The sequence below is a fragment of the Nyctibius grandis genome, chromosome 5, assembly GCF_013368605.1.
Source record: "Nyctibius grandis isolate bNycGra1 chromosome 5, bNycGra1.pri, whole genome shotgun sequence".
Lineage (NCBI taxonomy): Eukaryota > Metazoa > Chordata > Aves > Nyctibiiformes > Nyctibiidae > Nyctibius > Nyctibius grandis.
The window spans coordinates 89,573,180-89,587,993 of NC_090662.1; the positions used below are offsets into that span (position 1 = coordinate 89,573,180).

The 14,814-nt window shown below is 43.6% G+C and overlaps 1 protein-coding gene across 7 annotated transcripts in view; it reads right to left on the minus strand.

Annotated features, from left to right (window-relative positions):
• The window catches only part of CALD1 (caldesmon 1), a 202,147-nt gene that overhangs the window by 87,235 nt on the left and 100,098 nt on the right, over positions 1–14,814 (minus strand). For 6 of the 7 annotated variants that reach the window (XM_068400509.1, XM_068400504.1, XM_068400507.1 and 3 more), the window contains one exon: positions 12,249–12,360. In XM_068400509.1, the coding sequence (XP_068256610.1) occupies positions 12,249–12,319 (71 nt within the window). In that variant the 5' untranslated portion in view covers positions 12,320–12,360. Of the gene's footprint in view, positions 1–12,248; positions 12,361–13,066; positions 13,209–14,814 lie in introns of those variants that run through there. The other variant, XM_068400505.1, reaches the window with a different exon arrangement.

Genomic DNA, 14,814 nt, shown 5'->3' on the forward strand with positions numbered 1-14,814 from the left:
ATTTTATAAACAAAACCAGCTTGCTCCTGTAAGCACTATCTGCTTGCTGAAGTCAGAAATTTGCTCAACAAACACGCACACATCCCCAACCCAAGAATTAAGCTATTACACATAGGAACCCCTCTTGTGGTAAGAAGCTGTATGTCTTGTGAAGAATTGTATATATTCTCAGTCACTCCTGCAGTGCTTTTCTCACTTTAAAAGTGGTACTGCTCAGATTATTCTTTCTAGTCTCTCTCTCTATTCATCTTTGCAGGACACTCCTTTGAAACAGCTAGCTATAATAGTCCAAGCTATTGCAGGAATCCAGCTGCCAGGAACAGGAACAGCTGTAGCTGACTCCACAGTGGCTTGCAGCAAGTCTCTGAGCTCTCAGGTTCTTGACATGTGGTCAGTAGCAGTTGGTGGATGTGCATAACATCTGATTCACCCATCTAATACCAGTCTTCCCCTGAGCTGTACCTGACCTCATGCAACAGGGTAACATGAAGGGACTGGAGGTAGACCAGTGTCTGATCTCCCCTGTCTATCATCACCTGTGCCACCCAACTCTCCACAGAGCCACATTAAGAGCAGAAACAAGCAGCTGTAAGAAGAGGCAGGATTTGCATGGAAAATTAAGATCAACAGAGATTCCTCATCCAGGAGTCCAGCACCAATGCACCTCACCACAGTCACAAAGACCTTGCCTGTACACAGAAGTTGCAGAAGTTTACCTCAAACCTGATTTGAAACCAAGTGCATTAAATTTATGCAAACCTCCCAGTCCAAACATAAACAGGCTTACCCTCCCACACTGATTCACAATAAGATACCTCCCTTGCAAGAGGCTCATCTGACGACGAGTAAATCGAGTCATGGTAATTTGGTTACTTTCCACCATATGCACTTAATTGACTTAAAAATTTACCATGACATACATTAGGTTTAAATCATACAAAGAGGACTCAAAAAGAAGGGAGGGCTTGTTCAAGTGAATCAGTCTAAACACTAGTAGACAAGATGTTGTCTCATGCTGGTGGAAGAGGGAAGTACTAGTATGGAGAAGTAACTTAACAAAACCTTCGAAGAAGCCCTGCTTTTGAGTACCAGTTTTCAGCACCTCTCTTATGGCCTTAGCACAAGAAGAACACAAGTCTGCCCAGAAGATAACCTCCTGCTAGAGCAGTCCTTGTTGTTGGCCTAAATAATGTCCACATTGAAAATGGGTCACGAGCTACCTTAAAGGAAACCGAGGCACATTTTCAGCAAATGTCAGAGAAAAAAAAAAACCCTGAATAAATATTTTTTAAGAAAACAAAGATAGTCACAACTAGCTGTTGAGTTACAGCCTTCTCTTGATTTTCTGTGTCAGCATGACAAACTTGGTGGCCTTTTTTCAACAGACTATCCAGCAAAGACTATTAACAAGCAAGTTTATTTAGTCCAAGTAACATGTTTTGACATAAAGGGGAAAAAAACCAGCTATTTACATTTTCTTAATGTCAACCAAGATGAGGCTAACCTTTAACTGTCAAATACACTACCCACTGGTTTATACCTTCCAATAAACGAAAAGAAAAGCATCCTGTTTACTTTTCCACTTCCCATCACCCTCGCTGCTCCCCAGGAAGAGCAAGGCTGACACAGCTATAGGGCTGACACAACTACTGCTCCTTCTAACCTGTAGCTGTATCACTTCTGTTAACCCAACCCTCTGGTCACACAGCATGCCAGCTTCTCCAGGGACTGGGCTGTCACCAGACTTCTTTTCTAAGGAGCATTTGCCCACTGACCTTATTTCTGGGCAGGAATATTTCTTGAGCTGTGCACTGGTGAATTAAGTTGCCCAAGAAGCAACTTGATCACACAAGGACAATCTACTGGCAAGGAGGATTTTCTTTGTTTAGCGTGAGCTAATAAGTAGGTTATGATGAGAGAAATAAAGCTGCTTATAAACATGTATCTTCAGCAATTAAAGCTGTGTTTAAAGGCACAACACCAAAAATGCAGGAGCTAATTGACCAAATGAGAAGCTTCTGCAAGTTGAAATCAGTTTGGAGTTTCATTTGCAAAATCACATTTTTCCTCTATAGTTATTTGAACTGAGCTGTGAAAGGGTAACTGCCCAGGCTGCCAGCAATTTGATAGTGTTTACATACTATGCTTATTCGTGTGTAAAACTTGTTAGCATTTGACTTCATTTCATCTGTTATCCCTGCAAACAAACTGGCCTCGCCTTTTTAAAGGGAGATCTAATCTTCTGATTATCTGGTTTAATTTCAGATATTAGATCATAAAGATGTTAATAAAATGCAAACTTGCACTGAGAAGCAGATGCTCCTAGAAATCAACTGGCTAAACCCATTTTCATGTCACTCATAAAAGACTCTCACAGTTGTGTAATAACTTCACTTTCTATTATGCCTAATAACTTTTATCATTCTGAGCCCAGAATGCCCTGAAGAATAGAGACACAATTAAGCAACAAGTTCAACAGTGTTCTTATTCACTAAAAAGAAGGCATTGCAGTGTAACAGCTAAAAGATCATACCCATCCAAGTCTGGAAATTTGCAGTTGTAGGGACTGCTTTTAGTTACTCTCTTCTGTTTAGAGCAAAAGAACAAATTAAACATCACCAATGCTCTCCTTCCACAGCAGCCTCTACTCAACACCTCCTCCAGACACAATGTTGTGTCACCACGTGCGCAGGACAATTCACACCTCGGCAGCTGGGCTCAGGACCTCCAGCCCGAGTCCAGTCCCAGATGCAGTACCCATAAGTAGCTGCTCAGCCTCTGGGGCCAGGATGTGGGTGCTGTAGCAGGGAGGCAGCATAGGGCAGCCCTGTTCACTTTGCTCCCACCTTCCCTCTTAGGCAACAGCAAGGAGGGCTGCCCTAACAATCAACCTGCATGGCAGGGGCTGTGAGAAGTAACCAGCTGTCTGAGAAGCACTTAATGATCCTCTGCCCAAAAAAGCATCAAGACCCCATATAGCCCGTTTCAGTGGATGGGCTGGACCGCCAGGATGTACACAATCAGCCACTTGCAACAAGCACATGCAGGCTATAGAATATATTATTGCAGGTGAATATAACAATGCACAATGTATTTGCCTGAAAATAATTTTTTTTACATTTTTTAAGATACAGGGATATTGAACCATGAGCTGCTTTTGTTATGGAAACAACGCAGTATTCCTTCTGCTTTCCTTTAAAATAAATGAAATTTGTTGCAGAGCATTACCATTAATAATAAGGCCTTTTTTCAATCATGAGAAGAAATGTTAATGTAGAATTTTCAGCCAACTCATTTGTAAGCATATACATTTGTGTGATGAGGTATGCACATCTTATGGCCTGAGAAGGCTTTATACAATGAACTAAATTAACCCTGCCTCTTGTGCCAGTTGGGGATATCAGGCGTGTGGGAAGTGACTAAGTTGAGACCTCAATCATATACTTACTGTCTAGAAAGAAATACAGGTCAACTGTTCTTATTTATGAAGAGAGACTGGGTTAGGAATCTAATAAGACTTATCAATGGTTCATGCAGTTTTTTCTGACAACTGACACTGGCTGTCCAGATCAATGATGATGGGGGATTGCCCTGCCTAAGAGTCTGACAAAAGTAGACCCAGGGACCAAGAACTGAACCTCCTTTATTCTTGGTTGTTTTAGGACAGTGTCTTCAGTCTCTACCAGTAGGTAGGTTAACTGAAGGTAACCTACATGAAGGGCTGATGTACTCCTTGCCAAGGGACAGAAAATGCTGCTGGGGAAACTGAGATGCAGTGTCTGCCTCCAAAGGACATACATACCTATAGTCACAGGCACCACACTGCTCCGCTGTGGCTGGTACAGGAAGTTTGAAGGCTCTGTGCCTTCACAAACCCCAAGCCAATATTCAGTTAATGCAGATTTTTACATTTCAAGTTTCTGAAGTGTTTTGTATGAGAAAATTATGATGGCAGATACGATTTACACCGTTTGAAGGTACAATGACAGATGCACAGAGCTGCAAGAGCGCTGCAGGCTACCCTAGCTTAATTGACTGCATACTGCCCATTTGCACGAGATATTAAACAGATGTTATTTTTCAACATAAACATGACAAGACAGCCATTGACACTTATTTGTACTCTATCAGCTACATTCCTTCAGCCTCATGATTTTCTTTGTGCAGTGCCTGTGCTTCAGTCTAGTTCTGAAAATTATGATAAGATACCAGGCTGTATTTCTCCTCATATGGTTCCCTTTTACATATGCATGCTAAAATTGTCAATAACAAGCACCAAAAGCTGTGCCTCAATGCCCATATTTATTAGGCATTTAAATAAAATCCAGTTCATCAAGGACTTCGATCTAGTTAAAGCTAATAAAAATACAGTAGGAAACAGAAAGGCAGACTTCCCTTTGGCGGTAGGTGGATTACCTGGTTATAGGCTTGGAGGGGACACTTTTCACCCAAGAATTTTCCAAACTCCTTGGTGCTTCCAAAGCAAACCTGCCACTTGAAAGAGGTGAAAGACAGAACATTTTGCCAGCTGTCTGGATGCTGGACTTGGGCTGTCCTCCTAAAAGCTTAGCTGGTATAGTAGCTGTAGTACAGAGATTACAGAATGATCTTAACATACGCGTGGGATTAATATCTGAAATACTAAGGAGCTGATTTTGTTGTCTGCTTAGGAATTGCAGTGGGGTTAGCTCAGCGAAGTTTGTACTCTGTATGTCTAGCTACTTGGAAGAACAAAGCTTCTTTTATAAAACATTTCTCCATAAGGACTTTAAAGAAAATACAACCTGCAAAATGCACAATGGCTGTAAAATTAAGTGGAAGGTTCTACTCAGCTTTGCTTATGTTTGGTTATTTCCCTCAGGGCATCTGAAATGCTACAATAGCAAAGATTTGTCTAGTATCCAACCTCACTCGAGAGTGACAGCAGTAGGGTGTGCTTTAATGAGCCGCTGGGTCATACCTTTCAGTCTGGGTTAAGAATGAGCTCCAAGAACTGCAGGAACAGTCATCAATGTAATGTGAAGGGCCAAACTCACCTCAACAATCCAAATAAATCCTGCCAGTCCTGGAATTCAAGGTAGCTGTGAAGACAGGTTAACAGCTGGACCACTTTGCCTCAATTTGTTCCCAACCCTCACGTACTTCTAATCTTATTTATTCATTGTCTTAATGTTTAACTCCTGGGCAGAAGATGTCATGCCTCAGCTCTACCAGAAGGTATTTTATGGAAGACAAACAGAAACACTCAGAGTATTTGGAACTTCAGGGTATATGAAGTTCATGGAGAGCTAAAACCACTGTAGCTCCTGTTTTAGTAGCAAAAGAGGCTTGGACCAGACAAGGGCACAGGCCTCAAGAGGACAGAGGCCGAACATTTTTGGAAGTACTGTTGTGAAATAAATCATGAACATTGGGAAATGACAGGTTAGGCATATGCAGCCAGCTTCTCTTATGTTTAAACATGCACTCCTTGAAAACTTGTATTAAGATCATATTCTTCTTTCCATTACACAAGCCTGAATCGAAGCATGGTCTTTGAAAACTCTTAATAAAAAAGTAACCAGACATTTGGGAACAAGATATGGGCAACTCCTAGTGTTTCAAGAAGTAAGGTATAATTAAAAAGGAACCATCTATGTTCATTCCTAAACTCTCAACACTGTTAAACATTTGTTACTAGTGGACACTCTACACCAGAGATAACTCCACTGCAGGAATAAGAAGCAGTTTCAAAAGCTATTTGTGGTCATTCAATGTTGCTCAAACACGAACAGTCACTTGCCCTCACTGTCCTGGACAGGAGAATAGAAATTGTCCACTTTCTGTGGCTGACAAGGATGATCTTTCCTTGCTCTGCAGAAGCATTAAGATGCTGTGGCAATAAATGCGTCCTGTCTTACCCATCCAGAAGATAAGCAAGCTGCTTCTCATTAAGTCCTGCAAAGATGTACCCTGATCCTCCTGGTTTTACCTTCTTAACTTGGCCAATCAGCCCTTTGTATGTTTACCTGAGCTACACCAGCCTAACGGGGAGCACTGGAACAGTAAAAGGCATGTTAAATGCCTTGCTGGTTCTGTACTTACCTTCACAGGTCTGTACTGAAATTCACTTGACTTCTTTTTCAGTTGTACCAAGGTAAGTTCTGAGATTAACCACGCATCCTCTTTTAACTGAAGTTGCATTGAGCAAGTTACCACCCCAGGAGACTTCCAGCCCGCTGCAGGCCCTGCCATCCCCAACGTGCAAGCTGGGTTATTTCTATGAGCATTCCCCAACCTATGTCCGTGAACATGAACCACATTGCCTTATAAAACTATTTAAATGAGAGGCCAAAGAGAGTTTGATTGAACTGTTGGATGCTTTTTCTTAAAAAAAGAATCTTTACCTACTGCCTTTAGTAATTAATGCTATCAGGAACCATAAATCTTAATGGCAGTGTTTTTCTGTATGACCTACCCACATACCCTTTTAGGGTACGTTTAGTAATATCTGACTGGTCTGCAAGAAGATGAGCCCTTTAGTCAGGACAGCTGTGGCCCCTGTCAGGAGATCCTTCACAGCCTACAAAGTAGTATGGTGGTTTCAGAGAGTCTTTTTAGTGACTTGTGATTTGATGCTAGACAGCCAGTTCTCTTTGCTGTATTTTTACAACAGGATGACCAATACCTCTCTTTCCCTGTGAAATGACCTGCAGTCCCTTAGGGAAGAGCATTACCCAGGGCAAAGCTATGGTTCAGATTAAAAGTTAAGCTTCAGCCAAATGGAGACCAGTGTGACAATGACCCTAAGACCTTTCTGAAGTCTGCAGTAGTGATTGTATGGCAATGAAGCAAACTGGATCAGCCTCCTAGTATAATTTTTAAAAGAGCCCCAACACCAGGCAGAGGTGCAAATACATTGGTGAGGCAATGGCAAGTCAGCCAGTCATAAAATTGTGGCTTAAGTGCTAAACAGATTAACCTGAGAGCTATTCTTTAGAGAGTTCAAGGGGCCAATTTTTGCTCTCAATTATGCTGAAGTCAAGGAAGTAGGTCTGTTGTCACTTCAAGAAGTATTTCACCTCAATTTTTCACTACAGCTGCATGCAGCTGTGACAGACCAAAGTGCATCAGCAAGATATTCACAAAGCAGCACCCCTCCTGACACACACACACACACACACACTCTACCTAGCCCCAGGCTAAATTCTTCCAGTGTCAGTTACAACATCAAAATGACAAAACCTGATGGTTTTATTCAAGAGAACATCTTTTACTGCCTAGGAAGAGGCACAAAGCAGCAGGTGACATTTGTTTTTTGTTTTTTCCCTTGTTGAAAGAAGTCGGTCCTCTGTGCTTCAATTACATATGGGATTTTTCCTATCAGTTAAGTGCAACTCATTTCTGTGACCAGCCTGATACTCCAGCATGGTATGTACCCTGTGCCTGGGAAGGCAAAGCATTCATCCAGCTCCTTCAAGGCTGCCACTGAGACTGTCTCATAAATCATTTGGTTGGAATAACTCAGGTAGAGCTTAATCCAAAGCCCATTGAAATTGGTGGAAAGCTTCCCGCTGACTTCAGCCAGCTCTGGACCGGGACCTCGGGGCTTTATACAACCACCGACCCAGGCGCAGGACTCCCTCTGCCTCCGAGGAGCAGGATAAAGCCTTGCCTTTGCCACAGAGCAGTTAGAGACGTAGCACATCCCATCACCCAAATGGCTGGTAGGGTCCTATTTTCCCTGACATCGCACCTGATCAGTACAAACCACATGCAAAATGCTAGCAGATGGGCACAGTTAACGCTGCCATACTTTGTCCTGGGTTTCCCAGCCTATGCCTGTAAAGCCTTGCTCCCCCATGAGGTACAAGAGCTGCTGGGTTCCCGCCAGCCTGAGCGTGTGCAATAAATCTGACAGCCTGCGAGAATGCTGGACGAAGTCCCGTATGCCTGCTGTTGGCCAGATGGCCCCTAGACAGGTCTGCACTGCTACTCCAAACATGCTGATAGGCCTCCAGAGACCCCAGACAAATACAAATAGTCAAAAAATTCTGGCTGGACAAAACTTCTGGGTGGGTGCAGTGAGTCCGTGTGGGGAATCCAGGATGTGTGGGATACCTTGAAATGATAAGATATTAAAATGCCAGAAAACGCTAGCTTTCTGAGTTGGTGGCTATCTATATCTGAGTTGCCACAGCATAAACTACTAACCAAAGCACATGCCAGGGGTGAACCGCACTGCTGCTCTTTAAAAGATAAAGCCAGCCTCTCCTCAGGATCAGTCCTAAGCATATCAACCCAGAATGTCAGGGCTACACAGCACAACAAAGCATAATTTCTAACATTTTTCTAATGGAAAAAAAAAAAACAACAAAAAAACACCAAAACACCAAAACACAAAGCCTAGCATCAGCTCTCAAGGATCAAACTTGCACTAAGCATCTCCACAGATTAGACATAAATGGCTGGACATCAGTGGCTCCAGCATGACAGACACTTGGGAAGCAGACAGCACATGTATCCTGACTGGTCCTCTCTGGCCCCTCAGGAAGACACAATTCGAGGTTGCACCTCGAATACTGTGTTCAGTTTTGGGCCCCTCACTACAAGAAGGACATTGAGGTGCTGAAGTTAGTTCAAAGAAGGGCAACAAAGCTGGTGAAGGATCTAGAGTTCAAGTCTTATGAGGAGCAGCTGAGAGAACTGGAGTTGTTAGCCTGGAGAAAAGGAGGCTCAGGGGAGACCTTATGGCTGCCTACAACTACCTGAAAGGAGGTTGTAGCGAGGGGGGTGTCAGTCTCTTCTCCCAGGTAACAAGCAATAGAACAAGAGGAAATGGTCTCAAGTTGTGCTAGGGGAGGATTAGATTTGATATTGGGAAAAATTTCTTCATCGAAAGGGTTATCAAGCATTGGAACAGGCTGCCCAGGGAAGCGGTGGAGTTGTCATCCCTGGAGGTATTTAAAAGCTGTGTAGATGTGGTGCTTAGGGACGTGGTTTAGTTGTGAACTTGGCAATGCTAGGTTAATGGTTGGTCTTGATGATCTTAAAGGTCTTTTCTAACCAAAACGATTCTATGATTCTAAGTCACTCCCTCTCAGGCACGTGCTGCAAGAGACCATGCTGCTGCAAGGCATCTTCACTCCTCAGTCTCTCTAGGGTACAGGCATCAGGCTGGGAAGACAGGCTTTCCGTCTGCCTTTATCCCAGGAAATGGCAAAATGCGTCACTGGGGCTGGCTGAGTTACAAATACTGTTTGATATGGCTGCTTGCACTTCTGGGTTTACTGTTCAACTCAAAGAAGCGTAAACAGTATCTGGGAGATCTAGCAAACATGTTACAGCCTACACATAATCATCCATCTGTCCATCTCCCAGCAGAAATGTTTACAACCAGTGGTGGTTTCCCCACAGCAAGGATACAGCCCACTGATGGGATGGTGCAGGGAAAAGCCCTGTGCTCGAGCAGCAGGTACCAGTGCTCAGAGCTGACGGAGCATTTTCAGCCTCCATGCCACCCTTTGGAACCGCATGATTCACTTGATAAAACACCTGAAAATGTTCAGACAGAGGGAGGTCTGGCAAGCAGATTGCTGTGGCTTAAGATGTGTATACAAACATGCTGTAGTCGTATTTTTAAAGGTGGAGGTGATTTCCAAATCCCTAAAAATCTGAATTCACAAAAAACAATCCAGTGTGACATATTTGTTTGTTAATAACTGCCCAAATGCTGCTGCCCTCAGCTTGACATGAGCAGTGCAATGTAAGGGGGCAGATGCTCAGCTCCTCCCTGGCGTTGCCCCTGCTGGGGCAGGTTTCAGGAGGTCCCAGCTCCCAGAGTCACATCTGAACTTGAGAATCAGGCTCTGTTATTGTTAAAGCAAACCAAAAATAAAAAGGCTAGACTAAATTATTTTTAAGATCTCAAGATTTTTAAAGCAGTCTTGTGACTTTTAAGGGGTCTGACTCATGATACTTGAATGCTTGAAGTTGGCAACAGCGGAGGGAGTGCAGCAAGATTTAGCGTACAGCAATTTATTGCTAAAAGCCTTCAAATGTGTGGGAAAGGGCACAGAGCACTTCTGCAGTGATTCGACAAAAAACAGGAACACGGGCCCAAGCTCTTCTCCTCCGGCCGGGCTGCCACCGAACTGGCCTCCTCTGCAAAGGTTACCACACAAAATCCCAGCAAAGCCACCCCAGATGTAGCAGAAACACTTCCCAAAAGCAGTCAGGGGGGATCTGTTTCCCATGTCAGCAGCCGTCACGCTCAGGCCCAACTGCCTGGCTTCCCCACGATGCAGGAGCAGGGGCAGGTATCACCACTGGCCCGCTGGGCTCCCCGGGGATGGCTCCTTCGAGGGACACCAGTGAGCTGCTGGCTGCAGCTTTTGCCTCCCCGGGGCTCCGGTTTCCCCATGCATGATCAGGGACCGGAGTCGGGCCAATGTGTAAAACCACAGGCTGCACAGTGACTTATGGATACACCTGAAGTCCTGGATTTCAGCTTCCATGGTGGCGAGGGAAGAGTTCCCTATCCCCAAGCCCCTGCGGCTGTCACTGCCACCACAAGCTGGGCACGCCACGTCGCTGATGCCGAGACCACTCCACAGCCTCTGCACACTCACATAAGAGCTTGGATGCCTTCGTGTGGAAGGTCAAGTGACATTTTTCTGTAGTAGAAAACACCTCCCGGACTACATCCCCCAGCATCCCCCACAGGCCACCAAGGGCCTCTACTAGCAGCAAACTCTAAAGTCTCGACCTTTCCTTAAAAACATTTTCTTAAAGCAGAAGTACACTAGAAGTATATAAATACCGTCGCTATACTGTGCACTGGCAAGGGCTCTGCAATCTCTCCCACACTGCTCAACAAAAACATATTGCCCCAGGCCTTGGGGGAAACCTTCTGGGACAAGAAGGCAGCTTAGTGCCACAGCACATTTGCTCCCCTGCCTTTTGGGGAGGTCACTAACCAGGTGACGGCTGAGTTTTGCAAAGGGAGGCTGCTGTCTCATTTCCCTTTGGCCACCACGCTTCATGTGAGTTTATTTATCTGCAGGCAATGCTGCTGCTGCTTTCCAGAGCTCATGGCTTCAGCTTATAGCCTGACGAGAGCTCACATACTCAGTTCTGCACAGCAACATTTCCTTCAGAAAGAAAGGCGGCCATTGCATTTCATCTACCTGAGATGTGCCCCAACCAGATATCAACATCCATCAGAGAGCCCTGCTGCATAAGCAGGGCCATATTAAAAAGCTCAAAGCAGGCATACAAAATACATTTGGTATTGCATTCTGCTGACATCCATTTAAAACTGCTCTGAAAATGTATTTTCTCCTGCAGCATTCAGAACCCAAAACACCATGGTTTTGTCAGTGCATAGGAAAGACCAGAAACAAAAATGAAGTCCGTATTCACAATTAAATACAAAAATGAGCACAAAATGGGTTTAAACCTAAGTTCCATTTATTTTAAAATCACTGCAGTGTTAATAAACTAAATCAAATCTTTATATCAAAGAAGACATTACAAAAATAAAAGGAGCCTGCCTTTCTTCCTGCTTACTCCAGTGCAAATCATGGGAAATGCCATTAAAGCAAATGGAACTGTACAGGTGTAAAACAGAGATAGTTAATGAAATGTCATTCCCAGTACTTCCATGCTGCTCCTTTCATAAATTGACATCATCATACACGTGTTGTCCCCATTTGCACCGAAGCAAATGCTGCCCTTGTTGACCACATAAAGTGGTTGTAAATGAATAAAAAATGACAGGCACTACAAATACAATAGCAATTGCACAGTAATGGCAGAAAATTCGCAGATATGCTATGCTACATATACCAAGGGCATCTCAGCTTTCAATTGCTATCTTATAATTTTAGCTCTGCATCTGAAAAGACAACAAAATCCCTTCTGTACAGCACTCACTCAAATAGCATCTGAGCATGAGTTTTCCTACCAATAATTTCACATGGCCACAGTCTACCTTCACTGTATACATTCATCTATTTAACAAAATAACTAGAAGCCCGGACATTTACATCAGCTTAAGGGAATCAGGCACTAGACACACGTCACTTCAGCATCTCCCACAATAAATAAGGTAATAACTATTAATTAAAGCTATTTTATGGTGCATATCGGTAGCAAGGACTCTTTGGTTGGTTATACCATACTTTGGAATTTGAGACAGAAATCCTCAAAGCCACTGCTAATCAAAGGCAAGCCACCGGCACCATTTTCCATACGTAATACCTCACCTCTCTGCTTCAAGGCGCATTTCCTCACGCTTTTGCCTCCTGAGCTCTCTGCGGCGTTCAAAGTCATCCATGGTGGGTGTTCAAGCGTTCAGAGCTCTGAAAAGATCCAAATCTAAAAAAGGGAGATGACCACTTAGATGACAGAGAAAACACAATGGATGCATTTAACTGAGTCCATTTAGTTTTGTTTTGCTTTCTTAACTTCGCTGTAACTATTTTCTTTTTCCATCAAAAAATTTAACTTCCTCAGTATTGTTGAGATAAACAAGATTAATGAAATGCCTTGTAGGATAAACATAGCCCATGCCTGCATTTAGTTTCCTAGTTAAAATTAAATCAACATGCTTTAAGTACGGACTGTATACATCTGCTAGTCGCAGACTAGCTATTTGTAATGTCACAGGTCTTTTCTACAAACAAAAGCAACAATTCAGCAGGATTTTAACTTTAAGCTTCCAATTTTTACTGGAAGCAGTAAAAACGCTGCACAATAGATTTCTTATTTTCTTTAGTTGCACGGTTAATTAAAAGTTTTGAAAGTTAGTCCCCGTTTCTCCGTCCCCACCCCCTCTTTCAAAAAAAAAAAGGAAAAAGAAGAGAAAATGAGAAAAGAAAGAAGAAGAGAGAAATGGAAAAGATAAAAGAAGAAAAAAGAAACAGGTAAAAGAAGAAAAAAGGAAAAGAGAAAAGAAGAAAAATAAGCTGCAGCTTTTAAATACCACTCAGGAGGAGCCAAGCCATGCACAAATCCTGCTCAAAGAACCAAAAGTAGCAATATTTTTCTGTAGTTTAATCCACGCATTTTCCCCGTGCCCTACCTTCTTCTTTATGATTTAGTCCATGAAATATTTTCCCCTTTACAGTTCTTCATATACAAAGCCTTTCCAGCCTTGGTTTATATCCCATCAAGCCGAGTATTACAGAATTCCCCTGCAGCCCCCAAACCAAAAATGACTACCAGAAAAGGGAAAGCTGTTCTCTTTTTGTCCCTGCTTTGTTTACAGAGCTGTCAGTGGTTAGTTAAACTCTGCCTGGAATCTGGCATTTAAGGCCTGCTCTAAGATTGCTTCCTGTGCAGGGCTGGAGGCCTCAGCTTCCTCTGCAATCCTAGCCTAGGCGCTCCGCTCAGAGGATTTCCACCCTCCCGACATCCACCCCCCCCAAAAAAAACCTTTTCCAGCCCGTTAGTACAAGACCGGCCATTTACAGTGCAAAGAAAGCCAGTGTGCAGATGCAGAGACTAAAAATCAAAGGTGGCTTCTGAACTGCTTGCAATTTAAAAGGAAACAAAGCCAAGGTGCATTTCTAAATTATTTGAAGCGCTCTGTTTGCAGATGTGGATCTGTCCTGGGGCTTTATATTCCTGCCTGCTGGTGCAGCGTCCAAGCGCCCTCCCCATAAAATCACTGGCAACAGCAAAGCCTCTCATGACTTAAGGGAATCCGTGGCGTTTTCTGCCCCCTTTTTTGGATTGAAACACTGCTGAGGGCAGAGGTTTCATGAAGGCTATTTTATTAGTTTACTTTTCCTGGGGGTGTTTTTCTTTCTGATTTGTTCCTGGATTAGGCGATTTGAAATTTTGTTGTTGTTGTTGTGATTTTCTTTGTGTTTGGCTGGCTGGGGTTGTTTTGTGGAGTTTCAAAGGGAATGTTAATTTTGTAAATCTGATCATGACTTTACATTTGCTGCTGCTTTTTTTTTTAATGCACAATTAGATGTTATATATAAAAAGCAAGTTGTAACAAGACATTTTTTCAAATCTTGTGTTTGTTTACTCTTACCACAGTGTACCCCTTGAAGAACACAGAACAGCAAATCTGCCATTTTTTCCCAAGAAGTATTTTCATCTCAGCTTATGTGTGCAGCTAAATCCTGCCTCGGTTCCTTTGCTAGAGGGCCCGTGAATTACAGGACTGATGTGGTTGCCCCCGGCTGGGAGATGAGAATCAAAGGAGGAACGGTACACTACAGAGAGCAAGTTCGAAGCAGCGTGCTGGGTTTCTCTGCACAGAGGGCAGAGGACTGTGTCCACAGGAACTAAGACTGCACCAGGCAGCAGCATTTAGTCTGTGGAGTACAGTCGCCATCAGGGATTTAAAATATGAAGAGCTGACTATTAGGCTGACACCTCGTGTGACAGAACTGAGAATCCCAAAGGTTTTTTCCCCCACTCAGCCTCCCCGAAGTAGACATGCTGTGACATCTGATTTATTTGCACCTTCACCACTTCTTACCCAGCCAGGTACATCCCTCTTTCCACCTCTCCTGACTAAGGTACACTCCTTCCCTTCCCTCAGCTCCAGACTCTGTGCACCCACATTTTCTCCATCCCCTCTCCAAATGTCCCAGCCAGTACCTCCACCCGTTCCCTTCCTACATGGTCCTCAGCATCACCTCTCAACTCCAAAAGCTAAAGCTCTCTTCCTCATGAGGAAGGCTGAGGAAGATAATAATAACAACTCAGAACTATTTCTGTTCTTCCTCCCCTCTTTCCTGCCCAGGAGCATAGAGGAGATTGTACAGCAGTCGGGAGAAGTTCCCTGATGCAGAAACCTTTCTCCATCTA